This window comes from Takifugu flavidus, chromosome 8, assembly GCF_003711565.1.
Source record: "Takifugu flavidus isolate HTHZ2018 chromosome 8, ASM371156v2, whole genome shotgun sequence".
Classification (NCBI taxonomy): Eukaryota; Metazoa; Chordata; class Actinopteri; order Tetraodontiformes; family Tetraodontidae; genus Takifugu; species Takifugu flavidus.
The window spans coordinates 7,461,262-7,480,189 of NC_079527.1; the positions used below are offsets into that span (position 1 = coordinate 7,461,262).

At 48.4% G+C, this 18,928-nt stretch overlaps 1 protein-coding gene across 5 annotated transcripts in view; it reads right to left on the minus strand.

The window, feature by feature from the left end:
* Window positions 1–18,928, minus strand: part of rerea (arginine-glutamic acid dipeptide (RE) repeats a) — a 90,244-nt gene that overhangs the window by 36,181 nt on the left and 35,135 nt on the right. For all 5 annotated transcript variants that reach the window (XM_057039852.1, XM_057039854.1, XM_057039855.1 and 2 more), the window contains 2 exons: window positions 15,543–16,047; window positions 10,417–10,487 (listed from right to left, as the gene is read on the minus strand). In XM_057039852.1, the coding sequence (XP_056895832.1) occupies window positions 10,417–10,487; window positions 15,543–15,903 (432 nt within the window). In that variant the 5' untranslated portion in view covers window positions 15,904–16,047. The remainder of the gene's footprint in view (window positions 1–10,416; window positions 10,488–15,542; window positions 16,048–18,928) is intronic.

Consider the following 18,928-nt stretch of genomic DNA (forward strand, 5'->3'; position numbering starts at 1 on the left):
GCGTCGACGTGAGATCTAATGGGACAAAGCCCTGGCGACACAGGCTTCGTGTACTGTCAGCACTGTGCGGCGTCTGCGTGCTTTCAGCCATTTTGTTGTGACTGACATCCCCCTTGTCCTTGAGTTGAGAGTGATTAGGTGTTCTTACAAGCTGCCTCTTTGTAACAGAGAGGATGCTTGTGATAGATGGGGTGTGGAGGCTCATGATGGACTGGCCTGGAATAAAACTGGGCGGGGTTACTGTCGGCCCTTCAACAGCCGCTGTCATACATGTTCCAATATGGACACCATTTTACTTGCACTGCTACTCATTTGTGTCCTTCTCCTCTACATAACCCGCATCTCTCCCCTATTCGCCGTGTTTGTGGCGGTGTTTCTTGAAGTGGATATTACCCCACCCTGCTGCTATGATGTATCGATCAGCTTCGCCTCTCCCTCCTCTGTTCCTTTCTCTCCCCTCTCTTCATAGCCCTCTGCATCGATTCCACCTCTCCCTGTGAGCCTGCCCGCTACGGTGGGAGTGATTACACACGCTGCTCACACACAGATCCAAGCACAGATACATACACGCTCACACATTAGAGTCTTTGGTAGGCGTGTGCAGCCTTGCTTATTTTAAAGGCCATAAAGCTGGGCTGCTGCAGCACCAGCCTTGTGAAAACACAGTTCCTTTTCATTCGCTGAAACCGATGACTCTGAGCTTAGCGTGACATATTACCCTAATAAATAGTGTTGTTACAGCATGTTAGCATAGCACATCTGAAGGCTGGCGTAAGTCAAGTGGTTTCTGCGAGGCTGGTGCTGAAAACGGCTGTGGTGGGGCTTGACAGGTGGGTTTGCAGACAACGTGTGATCCTGTGCAGAACCGCACAGGGCCGGCTCCAACTCCTTATATGGACCTGCGGTGCTACAGACTACCCCAATGAAGCCAAAGCAATTCAGCGAGACGGCAAAGGGTGGGAGTCAGCGCGACACAGATGGACATCTTTGACAAGGAGTCAAAAGCAGCTGTGTACAGATGTAGCAGAATTAGAGGTGAGATGGGAAAAAAAAGCCCTTAAACTCTCATTAAAGCTAAGCTGTCTGGGCAAATTTCCACACCAAAGGCTGAGCTTGTTTGGACTGTTCTCTGGCTCATCTGGATACACTTGCTTATTCATTAGCCAAACGCTCTCCTGTTTAACAAATAGCGTCTGTGTTGCCAGTAGGTTGAACACAAAAAAGTTTGGCCTGGAAACGACAGCCGCCAGGCTAACATAGCCAGGGTGGACCGGTGCCACTGGAGCAACCACTCGCTGCGTCTGAAACACTCTTTGGCAGCAGCCAAAGATCTCAGCGACACAGATCACCAGACATCCCGCATGTCATGCAGATGCTTTCCACCATTTGACGGCACGTTCTGCTGTGTGTTTGTACACCACAGACGTAATAGCAGACATAACATGGCGAAGTGCTGTACCACTAAAAGCTGATTCTTAAAAACCATTGCCATGTGGGAAGAGGAGTCTATATAGTCTACTGTCTGTGGGATACGAGATACCTCTCAGTATGGCCGTGATGACAGGTGAACGGGCTGTGTATGGATAAAGGTATTATAACAAGTAAATTATTAACAATGCAAACGAAGAGAGGGCAAATGGGGCCACTTCGTAAAAATGATCAATAATCCTCCTCTGCGCCATCCAAAGAACTGCTATTCCACCATAATATAACTGTAAATCATATTTTTGTGTTATTATTTTCAATGCACAAGCTGACAAACATTCTAGAATTAGACAGTGAGTAGTGCAGTTAAAGTACTTTTTTCTCAGCCATATTTTTCATACCAGCTTTCCTTTCAAGCTTAAAAGAAACGGGAATAACAAAAAGGATGAAGTCATCAAATGCAAGTAAAACCAGAATCAACCTCTTACTGTCCAGATAACATCTAGAAGTGTGTGTGAGCCAACTGTAACAGCCAACTCCATCGCTCCCCTACAGGTTGGGTCGCACGGCTACAGTAGCACGAGTGTGAGCACATTCCACTGCAGAGGATGACGCTGAAGAAATGAGGTGTGTGTTCTGTGGGGATGGGAGGACCGCGGTGCCCACTGTAATGCCTGTACAGAGCAGAGTTAGGCAGGCGGCGGTCACTTACGACCCCCCCCCCCCCACACCCTCCCCCTGCTGACAGAGTTTCTGCGTTTTCTTATGTCGTTGGTAATGGCCCCAAATGGGCCAGCTAGCCCATAATGCCTTGGGACAGGATTCATCACATGGCTCCGACAGCAGAGGAGAGGAAGGAAGGAGAATTACGAGAGAACAAAGGTGGAACACAATGAGGCATGTGATAAAAGCTGCGTGCCCATAAAGACATATTCATTCTCAAATGAAGGGGGGGGGGGCCACGATCTATAAATGGACTGTTGAGTTGAATAGCCCAAGGTTAGCCTGTCATGACGCTGCAGTGAAAGCCTCTGCGGCTGAGTGTATTAACCCATGTACAAACACTCACTTACTCTCATCTACCCCCAAAAAAATACATTGAAATGCCCTGATGAATTCTATTAGCTTCAGAGTTTGCGGTGGGGGGATTAGACGAGGCGTGACAGCAGCTGACCCCGACAACCGTGTGTGTGTGTGTGTAGAAATAAAGGCGCTGGATGAAAGACGTGGGGATTTGACAAAGAGGTTTGCGTTTTCCTAATCATTTCATTAAGACAGTGCTTAGGCTAATGACAGCGGGGCTTAATAATGTCGAATTTCCTCCCTGTGCTCTGTACACAAGTGTTAACTGCCTGCTGGAACAAAGGCGTCTCTATTCGAAAACACAACACTGCCAAAACTGCTCGGCGCATTCCTGCAAAGAGAAGAACAAAGAGCGTTTGAGCGCGGCGGCGGCAGAAATGAATACAGCTACTGCGGGGATAGCACCGCTCCCTCCTTTGATGCCAACAAAAGTATTTACAATCTCAGATAGTGTTTATGCTGCTGTAGTCGACTGTACCGGTCCAAAGTGTTGGTGCTTTTGGTGGGGGGGGGGGGGGGGCTACATGGCGCAAGAAATTCCACAAACATCTGTGTGTAAAGCAGATGAAGCTGTGTGTGGTGAAGCGGCTCTGAGAACTTGCAGTCTCACCAGCGTGCGGCCCATTCCTGGTGACAAACAGCCAAACGCACTTGTGACTCGCCCATGCGAGCGCACGCAACCACGGCCGCTGCCGCAGCAGGTGGAAACGGAAACGCACCTAACGATATCGTCCAGCCTGAAACGCAATCTTGGTTCTGTTATGCGAGTTTTGGTTGGGTGTTTTTTTTGACTGCGCACAGAATAAAATGGGTTTAAGTCCCCGTGAAAGCTTTTTCTGCTTGAGATCTCAGAAAGGTCTCGTTTGAGCGTTGCCTCATGAAAGAGCGCGCGAGCCAGATGTGCTGCATTAGCTCAACAAGCACAAAGAGATGCAGAGGAGATAAAAACGAGCTGCGGCTCGATCTGTAGCACATGTACAAAATGTCAGCGGGCTCGCGCGAGGCGGCAGCGGTGCGGCAGCGCGGCTGCCGGGGGTGGCGGCCTGTGGCCATCTTGCTGTTGTTTTAAGGCCGTGCGAGGTAAGGAGTGCAGACATTCCTCCGACCTCACAGCAATCCCTGAAATTTCCTTCTCTTGTGTCTGTTCTCTTGCTCTTCCTCCCCCGTTTCCCTTCCTCCCTCCCACGGCTAATTTGCAACATGTGTTCGTTTAACACGGAGAGGAGGAAAGGGGGCCGCAGAGGGCCCCTGCTGGAAGAGTGTGAACTCGATACCATTGTAAATCTCCCCGTCGATGGCGATGACTCCCCGGTTTCTGTGTTGTTTTTTTTATTACTGGTGTGTCACACATTGGACAAGCTGGAAATTACAGCCAGCATCTCTGAATACCCAGTTAGGTGGAGAAGGGGAGGAAACAAAGAGAGAGAAATGGAACAGTGAAAATGTAAAGTAGGTGAAGAACAAGGGGGTGGGCTGAAATTAGCCGCCCATTTCCAGAGCGGCGGCCAATCCAATTAAAGCCTGACCCATGCGCACAGATGTCTTTAGCGTCTGGTTGCTGCAGTCGGAACAAACACAAGACCGTCTCCATAAAAGACTTTCCCAGATTCTACCGCTGACACTCTTACTCAAGCAACCTGTAATAAATAATTCCGGCTGTTCACCGCCACATCCATTCATGGCGGATGACTGTGAGGCACTAAACACATCTGCCTGCTCCAGAGATCCCCCCCCCTCTGATTTACAGTCACCTCCCCAAGGAGGAGGGGAGTGTTTCCTTTTCCACAGGAAGACACAATCAGGGAATTTAACGCGCCCTGTCGTCATTTTATCAGCGACCACCATGTTGGGATGTCTGAGGTGGCCATATCTCCTTTGCTATATTTGTATTCCTCTTCCACGACCCCGCTTATTTTGTACTTTGATGACTCTGGTGTCGACAACGAAAGAAAGCCGCTGCGTAAAGATGAAATTAACACTTGGGTGCATGTCCTAGATGTCGTCCCGTGACAGCTCTGCATTCTTCCGAGAGGATGAGACACGAACACGAGCCGAGGAAACTAAAAACTGATGCAATCGGGGAGGACGGGAGGGGGCGTGAGCATGCTGAATTATGTAGCTGTTGATTGAACCTTTTAAGAGTGTTGGGGAAATGTTATGGCTGCTGGATTTGACCCTACCGTCCGGAGGCCGCCCTCTCTGGGAGGCACATCTGGGAAGACCGTCATACTTCTAAAGTTCTGATTTGGTTTCTTTCTATACTCTCTTCCAGCGCCTCTATCTGGGAGAAAGAGCTCCTTTTGGCCAAATAAGTTGTTTCCATAGCAGCGTTTGGGTAATGCACAGGGAGGGCAGCCAGGGTTTAGAGAAATAAAGTGTTATCAGTCCAATAAAGACAGAGATATCGGGGCAGGTAGAAGCCAGGAACTAAAGAGAGATTTGGATTTATACCCATGAGTGGAGCTGAATGCAACCTCTTAGCATCTCCGCGTCTGAGCAGTGTTGTTATCTCAACAACGGCATTTATACCGCTGTATATATTCATTACTGCACTCGTGTGGACAATCAATCCAAGCCGCCTCTCTGAAGAGCTGTGTGGTTGTACCAGAGATGTGAAAATACATGCAGCTAAAAAACTGACGCTGCCAGAGGAACTCGCTCTTTCTCAACTTTAAGTCTGGATTTGAAGCAAACTCGAATGCTAACAGACCCAATGTCAATTGTATTTATTTTTTAATTGGCAGCTTGATCTATAGTTCCAGTTTGCTGAAAGAGATAAGACTGGATAGCAGGAGTAGTGGGTGAATTCCTCCTCCTACAGGAACACTAATCGATGGTCATACTGGGGAAAAATCAATGCGAGTGCTGAGAGCAGGCCTGAACTCTTACGAACGCTCCAAGTGTAAGACCATTTTTCAAAATAAGTCAAGCTATAAGAGCAGAATTCATATATTTTTTTAAAAATCAGAAAGTGTGTAAACTTATTTTACAGAGGCCTGGGTGTCTCCACCACTTCTGGGTGATTTTCCTTGGGTCTGTGTGTGACAGAGCTGGTGTTTAGTAGCTCTTGTGTCGTGGTTAAATTGCTTTAAGTTTTGGCGAACTTGTCCGGAGGGCGTGCGTGGTGTTGAGGGCTGGGGAGAGGCGACTGCTATTGAGTGGGGAGCATTAGCGGCAGAATCTTAAATCAAGGAGCTGGCAGCAGGCTACGCCACCCGATGCCTCGGTGCGCGTGTAAAAGCTCTGCTTCACGTGTAAACACTCAGGACAGCACAAAACGCAGCACGTAGCGCGTTTGGGTCTGTTAGCAGCTCCCTGACAGACTCGGAATGGACCAAGGAATAAAAGAAGGGGAGAGACGGGAAAACACACACGTGCGCATGAGCGCTCGCGCACCCGCCAATGCCCTTAATGAGGGTAGCGCCCCTCTCACAGAGATGGTTATGGCTCCACTTGATAAATATTAACAAGAAGCGCGACTGATGGCGGTGCTCACTGATCTATAATTGCATTTCAAAATGTTCGATGGGGGCGGGAGCGGGGAGGTGGGGGTCGTGGGGGGAGAAATTGGCTGATATAAAAAGGGGAAAAAGTCAGCCTGCTGAGGAGCGTAAAGGCAGTTGACACATGTGTAGTCGGCATCCTACCGCAGCGTCTGTGGTTACAGTCTGAGCGATACATTCTCACATCCTTCCTTTGTTTTACAGCTGCAGGTTTAACATCAGCAACACATAAAACAATGAAACACTGACTAACCAACACTGCACTCCACTCCACATTAAGCTTTTTGTTTGGGCTGATTTGAATATGCAAAGAACAGGCTGCCCTGAGCGACTCAGCCAGTGGATCTCATTGTTAGGCTAATTTTTAGCATTTCAGATTCCATTAGGACCGCTCTCTCCAGAAAACCTAATAAGCGCTCATATTAATGATTATTTATGCACATGTATTTGCATCTTTATCAAACATTGTTAATCAGGGATTTAATTTCAAACAGCTTTATAATAAAAACATAATCAGGAAACCGTTGCGGGAAATATGATCACCACATATGCTTTCATTTTTTTTGTTAAAACCCAAATATGGCCTACTGATATATAAAATAATTGGAATTGTGTCCTTAAAATATCATATATATATTACAAATTTCCCACCACCACTTTATATCCTCTGTATTTGGATAAACTTCACGGACAAAAGAAAAGCTGCTCTGCAAATTTTAATGTGGTTGATAAAAACAGGGTGGGTTATTAAAGCTGCACAGAGTTTTTCATTACAGGTCCAAAAATAATTGAGGTGTCACACCATTAAGTGAAAACGTACTTTAATTGTTTTCATCATTTCCCAATTACCTGCTGATTTTGCAGTTTGAATCTAAAAAGAGCAGGAAATGTAGAGAAATGCAGCTCAAGCTGATCTAGAGAGCCAGCGTCAGAATTGCTTTCTCCTTTATTTACCAGGGAGGTGAAATCGCACATATGGTAGCTGAATAATACGCACGCCTGCACACACATGGAGACACAATATACTGATTATATGACAAAACCAAATCCCTCATCCTCTTAAGCTGATCGGGGCAGCAACATATGAGCTGGACTCCTGGAACGATAACTGCATTGTACACGGCATCTAATTAAATGTCCATGAGAGGAAGAAGTGGATGTGGGGGTTTGTGTGTGTGTGTGTGTGTGTGTGTGTGTGTGTGTGTGTGTGTGTGTGAGTGAGTGTGTGATGGCATAGTGGGCTGCGCAATCCTCTGTTCCCAGAGGGAGAAATGCTGCAATCACTCCATTAGTGAAAAGATGGAGGGGGATAAGGATGCTGGGAGAAAACTGAGGGGGTATGAAAGAGGGATGTGGGGAAGGCAGGAAGGAAGGGGGTATGGTTGGGGGGGGGGGGCACAGCTGACTTGGCCAATAACAGCAAATGAGGTTAGATAGGCAGCGAGGGAGGTTGAAGGGGGTAAATGAACACCTAGGACATGGACACAATGAGAACATGGTGGTGGAGGGAGGGGTGGGGGGTGGAGGGAGGGAGGGAGGGAGGGAGGGAGGGAAGGCACGACGTGAAAAAAGGTGGAGTGGGAATGAGAAGTGAATGAGGTGTAGAAAGAAACAGGAGTGGAGAAACAGGAGACAATCAAGGAAAGAAAGGATGAAGCTGGGGTCAATGAGTCGGGGGTCTGTCAGGAGGTTTATCCTGGTGTACACACACGATAGGGAGGATGCAGAGACAGTAAATAATGTGAAAATACAGGCGTGACAACACCGTGACTCATAAATCTAGAAAAGAACGGTGACAGAATAATAATAGACTAAATAAATAACTGAGACAGTTCCACCCGTTCCCCTTCTTATCAAGTTGGGCAAATCACTTCATTTTCGCTGCTTTATTCACATGTTGGAGTTACAGGAGCCGCTTCTGTGTTTCTGTGTCGGCAGTTAAAATGGCCTCCTGATGGTCACCACTGCGTGCTGGCGGACATTTTAGGAGGAAGGAGGAGAGTGAAATCTATACGGCTGGATCAATATGTTGCCGAGGTTACAGTGGGCGTCGCACCTGCTGCACTTGGGCAAACAAACCAGAGGTGTGGATCGTCGTCCGTGCCTAAAATGACCCAGACGATGCCGACCTGTTCTGCACGCGTTGCCGCGGGAGGCGGCGAGGAAGAGGTGCGCGACGAGCCCCGTCGTTATAGAGTGATGTAATGACACGGAGAGGCAGGCTTCAATCCTCGCTCTGCCCCCTCGCCGTCGAGACTGATGGCTGCATTCAGGATTTCTACACACCGCTAATTGGATTCACAGGTCATTAGATAAAGTACACGACTGAGACTGTTGCAGCCCAGAGACCGTGGGGGAGGGAGGGGGGGAGGGGCGGGTGCAAGTGGGGCAATACTGATGAGGTTGTTTGGTTCAAGACCGTTGAAATTTCCTCCCCCTGCGCTGTGCCTCCACAGCCCCGCACTCGCGCAGACAGGGGGTTGATCGATATTTTGTGCGGCGAGAGGAAAGCGGGGGTCGGACAGGCGAGCGGGGAGGGGGCGAGAGGACAAGAAATAAAGGGATTGAGGTGAAGTCTAATGTGTGATTCACTGTCATGGATCTCAAGTCGCCCATTGTCTCTCTTTTTCAATCTAGTGCAGCCTGAGAAGGAAATGAGATAACGTTTATGGCTGGGAAAAGCCCCCCCAACAAAAACGTGGGTGAACGTTCTTTTCCTCCCAAAGGCACAACACCAAGATTCGCTTTGAGAGGGAGGAGATGGGTCAAATCTGAGGTTGGTTTAAGAGATGGCGCTTTAAACAATGGATCCCGAAATCACACAGATAAAAGACAAAAGCGGCCCTTTGTGGTCCCCCCCTGCTTGTTTAGAGAGCCAGCGGGGCTTGTTGTTTTAACATAGGAGGACAAGAGTACAGTCTGCTCAAACACATCCAGGCATGCAGATGGCTGTTCATTAATTACAGATGGATGGGGGAGGGAGGGAGCCACCAAAGAGAGAAGAGCCAAGAGGCAGCGGGAGAAAACAGAAAGGGGTCAGCTAATGGAGCCAGCATTCCGTCCTTCCCTGGACAATTACCTCTGTCTGACCCCGGACCTTCTCTGGCGCTCTTAATCAAGGTGCAGGTGCGTGGCTTTTTGTGCCGTTGTGGCGCGTGTGCGTGCACGGGTTCCTGCCATCCTCAGCACTCTCGGACTGCAATCCGCTTAATGTCCCGCTGCTGCGGAGGCATGACCGTCTTTCCCTCTACAGCAGCTAAAGCTCACCTTAAACCCCCGCCCCCCCCTGCATGAAAGCACTGCCCTCAACACTCATGTGCACACGTGGAACACATGCAGATGTGGATATCTCACACACGTATATCTATAAATTAGGTGGGGTGTTTGTTTTCTAAAGGAGCCTGTGTGGTCTGACCTCCCATCATCACCCCAGCCTTCTCACAGCCATTATTTTAAACCCCCCGGGGGCTGGTTGCCCCTCTTCCAGCCCTCCACGCTCTGCTTAGACAACCGCTGCGCCACAACACAGACAAAGCTTGATGCAGCGGCTTCAGAAGCAATTTGTTCGTGCGACCCATCCATTTACATATTTCGGTTTTCGCGCATTTAACACATATTTTCGCCAATCTGCACACAAAATGTGCTACATTCTCCAAAGGAGTCAGAAAGAGGGGGAGGACGGATCGGTCGGTGAATCAAAAACTAATTTCTTTCTGTATTCAGCAAAAAAGGCAATTTGGCCACATTAGCTTATGAAAATCTATTTTAAACTGGTGAATGTCTGCTTCATTAAATCGATTAAGTGCATTGACAAACATCTCTTTTTCCATTACAGGCATTATTACCCTGTCACTGCTTTGCAAAGGTGATTGATATCCAAGCCTGGATCTCTGAGGGCTATTTACCTTTCCACGCGCCCTCAAGAACAACTGCATACAAATGACTCCGATCTCACAAAGAATTTTATGTGCAGATTCAGTAACCTCACATTACAGAAGTGTTAAATGCTGCAAATTGGTTTCACTGCAAGACCAAATTTAGTAGAGGGGAAGTCCGACTTTTTACAGATCACGTTTTACGATCCATTTACTATTTTAAATACTACAATGCTCACAAACTGACAAAGAGCAGAACAACACACATTTTCAGGTGTATATTAAATTCACAATGTCAAACTGTGCACTGACAGCCCCCAGTTAAGGTGCGCACGGCACCGAATCTGATTTCCCGGCTGTGTTTGCTCACTGGAACAACAGCGGTATTCTCTTCTCAGCTTGGGACACATAGACAAGCACACACACAAGTGCACACACACACACGCACAAAGCGGGCGGGTGAATGTGGGGTCAGCGGGAGGACGCGAGGACGTCGGGGGTGACGAGACAGGAAGTGTAAATGTACTCACCAGCTTGAAATCCTGAATGCTACAAATGAAGTAGGGGGTGTTGGGCCGCCGGCTCTCGATGTACACACAATCTGCAAACAGAAAAACAAAAGGAAGTATCTTTTATAAAGATTTCAGAGCTGTGAGGTGGAGCTGGAGTCAGCAGGGTGTTATTCTGCCTGCTGTTACCTCTGTTTAAAAGACATTCTTTTTTTTCTTCCCGAGTAAAATTTGGAATGCGAGTAATAGGATTAAGGACTTTTGGAGCGCTACAAGGATGCCTTTCCAAAGCAAACATTACGCCGAAGGGGAATCAAGTTATTGTTCCACTCCATTTATACAGCGGCGAGCAGTGGTGTTAACCTCATTCCAACTATGCTCCCAGTCACTGTCGCTCTCTACTGCACCTTCGTATGTTCACTGGCCCACCCTCGGTGTGCTTACTCATCTTTGAATATGTCAGGAAATGACATAACCCTTTCCACTGACCCGGCCGAGCGCTTAAATTGGATGTGACTGGAGCTATGGCCGGGTCGTGAACCCCCGTCTTCTTAACAAAAACACTTACGCTGCAGAAGACAAAAACCCACCTCCGCCGCTGTGAGGGGAGGAGACGGCGTCGGTGGAGGTTAGGGCGACGGTTTTACAGTTGGAATTAATAAAACCACGCCGAAAATCTGATTTCCATAACAATCCCAAACGCAGGACAATAACAGGGTTCAGTCACCAGTTAACGCGGCCGAGGCTCCCCACGCTGAATTGATCGAGGAATTGATTGCAGGCTGTGAAAACTGACCGTTTGTCCACATGAAAGTGCAGGAACTGGCCATCGGCCTGCAGCCAAGGCTGGTTTCACCTCCTGCAGACGCTAACACCCTAACGGGGCCAGGAAGGCCGTGTTTTGCAACAATGGAAGGTTTGATTGAGGGGGAAAAAACGATAGGGGGAAAAACAACGGTATGATTTACACTGACAACTTAGCCTGCAGGCGCTAAATTCCACCAAAACACACACTGAGCTGTTCCTAAGCATCAGTTTACCCAGAGCGGAAAAAATAAAATATGTGGCTTTTATTCGCTGACTGGCGTTGCTGTCATCTGTTATTTGTTTGTTTGTGTCAACAGAATTATCGATCGGGCTGTGGTTTTTCTTACCGTGAACAGGGCGAAAGAGGAGCTGCAGGGATATTAAATGACTCTGACACCCGGGAAACCATTTGATTTGCAGAGGGGCCGGTGTGTGCAAGTGTGTGTGTTTTTTGAGGTGTGCATATATGCATGTAACCCCAGAGTGGGCTTGTTATCGGCTGTGGGCTGAAAGAGCCATTCTGTGTGGGGGGGGAGGGTTTATTGCTATCGTTGGCTCTGAGTGACACATTATATCTCTCTCACTGCTGCCCTCTTCTCGCTTTTCTCTCTCACTCCCTCCTCTACAGCGTCCCTGGAAGTCATTTACAAGATAACATGAATGAAAATATCCATCAGTGCTATTGTGTGATCTGTGAGCAACACTCTGAACGTGTGTGTGTGTGTGTGTGTGTGTGTGTGTGAGTGTGAGTGTGTGCGCATGGGCGTACCGAGATGGAGAGAGGAGGGTAGAGGAGGAAGGGAGGGCAGGCAGGAGTGGGGGAGGGCCAAGAACAAAAGCGACTAATCTGAATTAGATGACATGTTTTGGAAGAGTCAAATCGAGGGAATTGGGGTTCAGTGTTCCTTCACCTTGTCTCGAAATTAATTTAGAGAGGCTACATCGTCGCGTCTACACCCCAGAGCACATCAGCGAGTGAAAGGAACAGCCAGCCAGAGAGGGAAAACGATAGGTGGTGGGAGGAAAAACAGACAGGGATGTAGTTTAATCATTTGCAGACAGCGAGTGCGTCTATTCTTCGAATGTCAAAAGCATATTTGAAATTCATCTGGAGTACTAAAAGTCTACCACCCTGAGGGTGTTACTGTGAATCCGGCTGAATGTGAAAGTTAAAACCAAATTAACGCTTCAAACTCTGTTTGTGAATGGAAAAGAGCTGGGGGAGGTCGGGTGGGTGAGAGTGGGGTGTTCGCGAGCCGCATGGCTCCTCCAGGGTCTGCCTGACTGGTTAAACATTCCTGCCATTTTGTGCATCTGAAAGTGGGTCTCCTCACTCAAGTGGAGAAATGGAAAGGGGCAGGGTTAGCTGTGGCGAGTGTGTGTTAAAAGGGGGTGGGGTGGGTGATTATTTTAAGGGAGGGTGCTGATTATTTGGATGCGTTTTTTCTTGTTACGGCGTGATTACGGGTAAGTTTCCAGCCCACCTCTGCACACACAGAACTAGCCAAACGTTGGCTGCTGCGGCACTGAGCGCGTCTCCGTGGCGATGAAACCCAAATGGCCACACCGTCACAGCCGAGATGAAGTGATGGGATATTCTGTGTTACAACCTCATAACCGATACGTGCGCACATGCAGCAATTTTCCCTGCTGTAGCTCATTGTTCAGTCGGCCATTACAGCCGCCAAGCGTGTCTAATCAAAAACACACCTAGCGTCCACAGAAACAGCCGCCTTGCACTGAATGAAGCACAGTAGGCGCTGCTCAACCCGCAGTATTTCAGTCCGGGTGAAGGTTGGCCGTGAAACAGGATGCACCTGCATTGTTAAAAGTGTTTGGCTCAAACTGGCTGAACAAACACGCTCAAATGCTCAGGCATGCAAACACAGCGCAAGAGAGCAGCACGCAGCTTTCAGAAAGCTAACCCCCCCCCCCCCGGTTGCACTGATCCTAAAATTAAATAGCAAAAGGAATGTAATAATAGAACCGCAGGAGCAGGACTGGAGGGCCGTGTAGCTTTGGAGAAGGGCTGTTGTTATTACTGATCCACCACTGGCTGCCCAGGAGACCAGCCGATGACCAGTCCCTTTATGCCACTTCCTGCTGAGCCGCTCCCGGCAGAGTGGTGTAACAAGAATCTCGCGGCCTCAAAGCACAAGCAGAAACCCTTGACGTTAACTCTCCTTCCTCATCCGCAAACCCGAAAACACTCCCCACTTCTCCGAGGAAATTCAGTGGGAAATACCTGGCAAGCGATAGCATCGGCTCGACAATGGGGCAAGCCTACAGCTGACTGAGCTCCTCGGGGAGAACAGAGGCTCTTTGACAACACCCCCTCCTCTCCTTTCCCTCTCGGCTAGCCCACGCTTTCTCATTTAGCAGTCGGCAGGTGGTTGGATTTCTCAAAAAAGCCCTTTTCCCAGAGTCTCCAGCGTGGGGAGAGAGGGCTGAACATGTAGAGCTCCTTCTAAATAGATCTTCTCAGTGAGAGAGATCCTACAGATTCACACCGTTATGTTCCTAATACAACTCTGAAGGTCTGTCCCTCATCTTAGCTTCACTGGAAATTGTGCTATCCTCTCTAGCAGAGCGGACGTGCTATGCTAATTAAGTGGTAGCCCAAAGGCTCTTGGCTGCCGAATAAACCAGTCTAACGCCTGCTGAGACACATTATCCCGGTGTCTGAAGAAAAGAAAAATACAGATACAGAAAAACTTAAAGAAGACCAAAAAAGAGGAAAAAAAGACCTAAAACAAGCTGATTTAAGCGTGATGTTTCACATTTCTGCTTGCAGACATTGTGTGTCTGAGCTTTCTGGGTGTCTCCTATTGATCCCCCCTGTGGCAGTGTGTATAATCTCTAGGGGGAGGATCTATAATCTGGGGTGGCGTCGGGTGCTTGGGGAGAGGGGGTGGAGGAGTAAATATATATATATTTTTTAAAAAAGGCTCTGAAGGTGTCTGGCTGTGCCTGTGGAAACGGCGAGAACTCGGCCACGGGGTACACATCGATCTGAAGCGCCTGTGTGCGCCGCATCGGTTTGTTTGCTCCATCAGCTGACCGTATAATGAGCTGGGCCACGACAACACAGCTAACAGAGCTACATTTAGCTGCCGGTCTGTCCACTGGCCTCACAGATTTCTTTATCTACCTGTCCCCGTCGGATCAATGTGCACCAAAGCTTAGCGAAGCCATAATCAAAGGATAGACAGGCTAATCACGGTGACACTCTCACCTTTATCATTTCTGCCCTTTTCTAATTTCCAAAGTAATCAGAAGGTTTTGTTTTCTGTATTGCTTTTTAATAAACGATTCCCTCAGTCAGCACAAATCCCTCTCCGAGGGTGGTCAGTTTTACATATTGTGTGTCACTAGACGGCTGTAAACGGATTTAGCATTTAGTAAAGCATAATCCACTGCAGGCTTTGTGCCTGACTAAGCTGCACACATCAAATCTGATTGTAAGAAGGCTGCTAACAGTGACGCGTGCACACACGCACTCATCGCTTAAACAATAAGTAGAGGAGGCAGCAGGAGGTCCTGCAGTAGAGGATCGTCCGTGTTGACAAACTGCAAACTGTGTTTGGGAAGCACGAGCTTCCAGTAGCGCCTCAGCTCTTATACAGACCAATTGGTGTCGACTGGGACATTGAAGTATGAGACTGTCCTTATTGCTCTTTATCTGTACGCACTGACTATCGTGATTGAAATAGAAAACATCCAGCATCAGGAGGATTCTGCTAATGTCTTAGCACTCTAATCATTGATACAGTCACTATCACATCAGCTAGTGAAGCACCACTTTGCTTTATTGACTTAGCCCAAGACAAAGCTCAGAGTGGGTCAGCCTGGAATTGATTGTATGATACATCAGACCTTTAGCCTGAGGGAGTGCATCAGCTGTTGGAGCTACCTCTGCAGCGAAGGTGTCACTACCATGGCAACATTTAATTATTCTTTCACTTTTTTGGAACACGGCAATGTGGTAAAATAAAGGGAAGCTGAGGGGGAAAAGGTGAAGCTGGTCATGAAAATCTACTAGCAAAAATCTGCAGGGTACTTGAAGACAGATTATCATTGATTCTGCAGTTAACCACTGTTAATTCTTTATTCTGATTGTAGGAGCTTTCAAAGCTCATCCTAGCAGAGCGAGGCAAGAATACATCCTGCAAAGGTCGCCGGTCGGTCACGGATTAAAGGGTTTTATCCTAAAATTATTTTATGACAGATAATAACAGAGGGGGATGTAAGTGGTCACTCTTAAGGCTCTGTTTAATCAGCAAATTGGGAACAAAACTATAGAAAGAGGTCACAGGTCAGGTGTTGTGATGAAGACCTACCTCCGGGTCTGTAAACAATATCATCCTCTGTGATGAAGGACGTGATCTCTCCGTTCTCTGTGCGCTCGTAGCGCGCCTTCTTCTTGGGCGTCTTCTTCTTGCCCTTCTTGCCGGCCTCCTCGGCCGTGCCGCTGCCTCCACCCGTGCTTCCGTTGTCGTTGTCCTCGTCCTCGCTGTGTTCGCTTTCTGCATAGTTCTTGGCGCCGCCCTCCAGCGTGCAGCTCCGCCGCGGCCTGGAGCTCTCGCTCTCGCGGTCGCCCCGGTCCCCGTCCTGCCGCCGGGACTTCCCCGCTTCCCTCTTGTCCCGGTCCCTGTCTCTGTCGCGCTCTTTCTCCCTCTCCTTCTCTTTGTCGGCCGTCATGATCCGCCACGTGCCTTCCTCAGTCCTCTCACGGCTGGGCCTCCGTGAAAGGTAGACTGTGAGCCTGGGCTTCAGTCTTCTGAATTTACCAGTCAAATCCAGGGAAAATTTGGCCACACCAACAACCCCAGAGTTTCAGAAAACCTGCAGAGACAATTAAAGCAAGACATCAGATCCAAGAAATGTACATCTATCGTCAGTCTGAAGGCCTTCTATTGCGCTGCGGGAGATCTTTTGTAGATGACAAACACACACCAGGTTGAAAAGGATCAGGCAGCTGCGCCTTTAACTCCGCAGTATCTGTTGGCAGCCGTGAACACTCTGGAGAGCACCGTGGAGCTTTATCAAAGAACATCACCTTCTAACTTCCTGCTCAAACATATTACACTTCTTTAGCAGCAGCAAACGGATCTCCTGCAGAGTAATATGTGTGTGCCGTGCAACACAATAAGCTAAAAGGAAGTGAGATTAAATAAGCAGAAATGCTGTGGTGCTACATTCACAGATAATATGCAGAGGGTTTTATTGGCACAAGTAGCTGCGTGTCTTTAGAAACGCGAGGAGAGACACACGCAGCGTGAAGCACATTGGAATTTAACTGGCTAACCTCTCTGCAGACCATCTGTGGTGACAAGAGGCTCAATTTTTACTCATCTGTCAGTGTGTGTGTGTGTGTGTGTGTGTGTGTGTGTGTGGATGCTCTCTGGTTACTGGACTGCACCCCACCACAACCCTCTCTCCCAGCTAACAGTCAGCTCTGTTAATGTGAAGTGACAGTTCTGGAGGGAAGAACACAGCAATCCGCTGGGCAGAGAAAGAGAGTGGAAAGAGGCGACTGAATCATTTGCCATGCCCGCTCCACTGCCATTTCCAGCTATCGCTCCCTCAAAAGGAACTCAGCTAGCACTTTCTCATGCCACAATGAAAGCCTCCATAAACAGAAATGTGAAAAGCTGAAGCAGCACGCTGTCAGTAACACGTTGCTCCAACAAAGGAGGCTACTCTTTCACTGCCACTCTGTGCCCCCCACCCCCCAGCCGGGGCTCTAAATTGACTGGAAATAGTAGGCAGGCCTGGGAGGGAGTCTGATATAAGGGTGGGAGAGCAAAAAGCAGAGGTGGCGCTGGAAATGGAGCCAGCTCGTCTGAAAAGTGGATGCAGATTTATTAAGAGCTGAAGAGGACGGAGAAAAACCGAGTGGAACAGGAAGGTGAGGGTGCGTTTGACAACGGCGCTCCTCACCAGCGGGTGCTGTCATCTCGTGAGCACACACCAACTGACAGGGCAGCTGCTCCTGTCGTCGGCTCCGGCACAAACATGGAGCCTGATTAAACCACTGCTTCGTCACGGCCCCATTAATCACCTAATGATGAGTTACCACAGCGACCGCTGGGTTGCTCAGCGGGGCTCGAACGAGCATGTAAGTGTAATAGACCCCCGTGTCCACGTCCTGCACTGCGCCGTGCCAAAATATACATATACGGGAACGGCTAAAATATTGATAGCGCCGCTTTAATCCTGAGAGCTGCCAGAATCTGTTTTGGAGCTCTCCTCTCTCCTCTAATCAGTAACATAAGCCTCTTCCACCAAAACCAACCAGGGCCCTGGACTGTTGCAAATGGAGGGCAGCCTCGCCCTCGTTTGATGTTGGGGCTGCTATAAGCCTCTAAGTGTCTTTACTATGGAGGTGCTATTAGTTTGCATCTGGATACACTTTGCACAACAGCCTCATGCCATTTGGTGTTTTGCGTCTCCAATTACCTACTGGCATTCACATCACAGACAGAACCAGAACCCTTTCGGTTATGTATGATGAGTTTATCATTTATTTTCCTCATTATTGGTGCTTTGTGGGGTGGAAGATCCACTCAGTTACAGCAGCAGCCACTCTGCCTTCATGTGTAGGTTGAGTGTACTGGAGATAACCCCGAGAGAAACGTTGCAAGCCAGGCAGCAGAACGGGGCATAAATTGGTTAACTACACTGAGGCACCACTGGGTAATTAACTTAATGTCCCATGGAGGCTAATTCAGTTGGGTGGCCTCAACATTAGAGATATTATAGAACTTTATTTTCCAGCGTATTTCATTCAAAAGACCTGCAGATGAATGACAGTTTATTAAGTGGTGATTTTGCTACAGGACATTGTTGAGGCCGTTATGTCAAAAAAAGACCAAAAAAGTCACTGAGCCAGTACCACGCTAAGCCACTACTTCACCACTGAAATTTACCTAAAAGAGCAATTACTGGTTGACGGCACTGACCTCCGAGCCAGCGTGGGGTGAAGTGGGAACGCTGGAAATATAGTCCTAATGTACTGATGGCTGACAGGATAAAAAGGGGAGGTCTCTCCACCCACGACCCGCCCGCCGTGTGCTTAACCAATGAATAACACCGTGAGGAGGCAGGTGAGGCTCCGAGCTATTAGGCATCAATCATTGGGGCAGGACCCTTTGAAAGATACCAGCTGTTTTAATGGAAAACCACGGAGGTGGGGGAGGGGGGGGGGGGGGTGGCTGGAGAGAGGGCCCCAGTCAACACAACCTAATCCTCCATTTACATTATTGCAACAGAGCTGAGAGCGAGCCGCCAACAGGCCCCTTCTCAAATATACATTTATTTTTATCCAATGAGACCCCTGGCCTTAGAAACACAGGCGGTTTGTGGCTCAATTAACACATCATCCCCCACAATTGTCACACAGCAGGATCTTGTTTTTCTCCCCCTCTCCACCCCCCTCCTCACCCAAGCAGCTTCAAAGAGCAGTGTTTTATATCCAATCACTCCCACAGTTCCCCAAATCCACGCTCATCTCCACGTTTTTCAAATCAAATCCTGTCTGAGGATAAACACACAAATTATCACGCTACGCTTGTTTACCTAAACCACCGTAGGCTTCATTTCTCATCCTGCCAGATTTTAGAAATTGAATTTAATAATTCCAAAACTGGACGTTTTATTCACGCAGCATTTCATCAAGGAAATAGAGAGGGAGTCTACAGATAATTGCAAAACAGACTCCGAC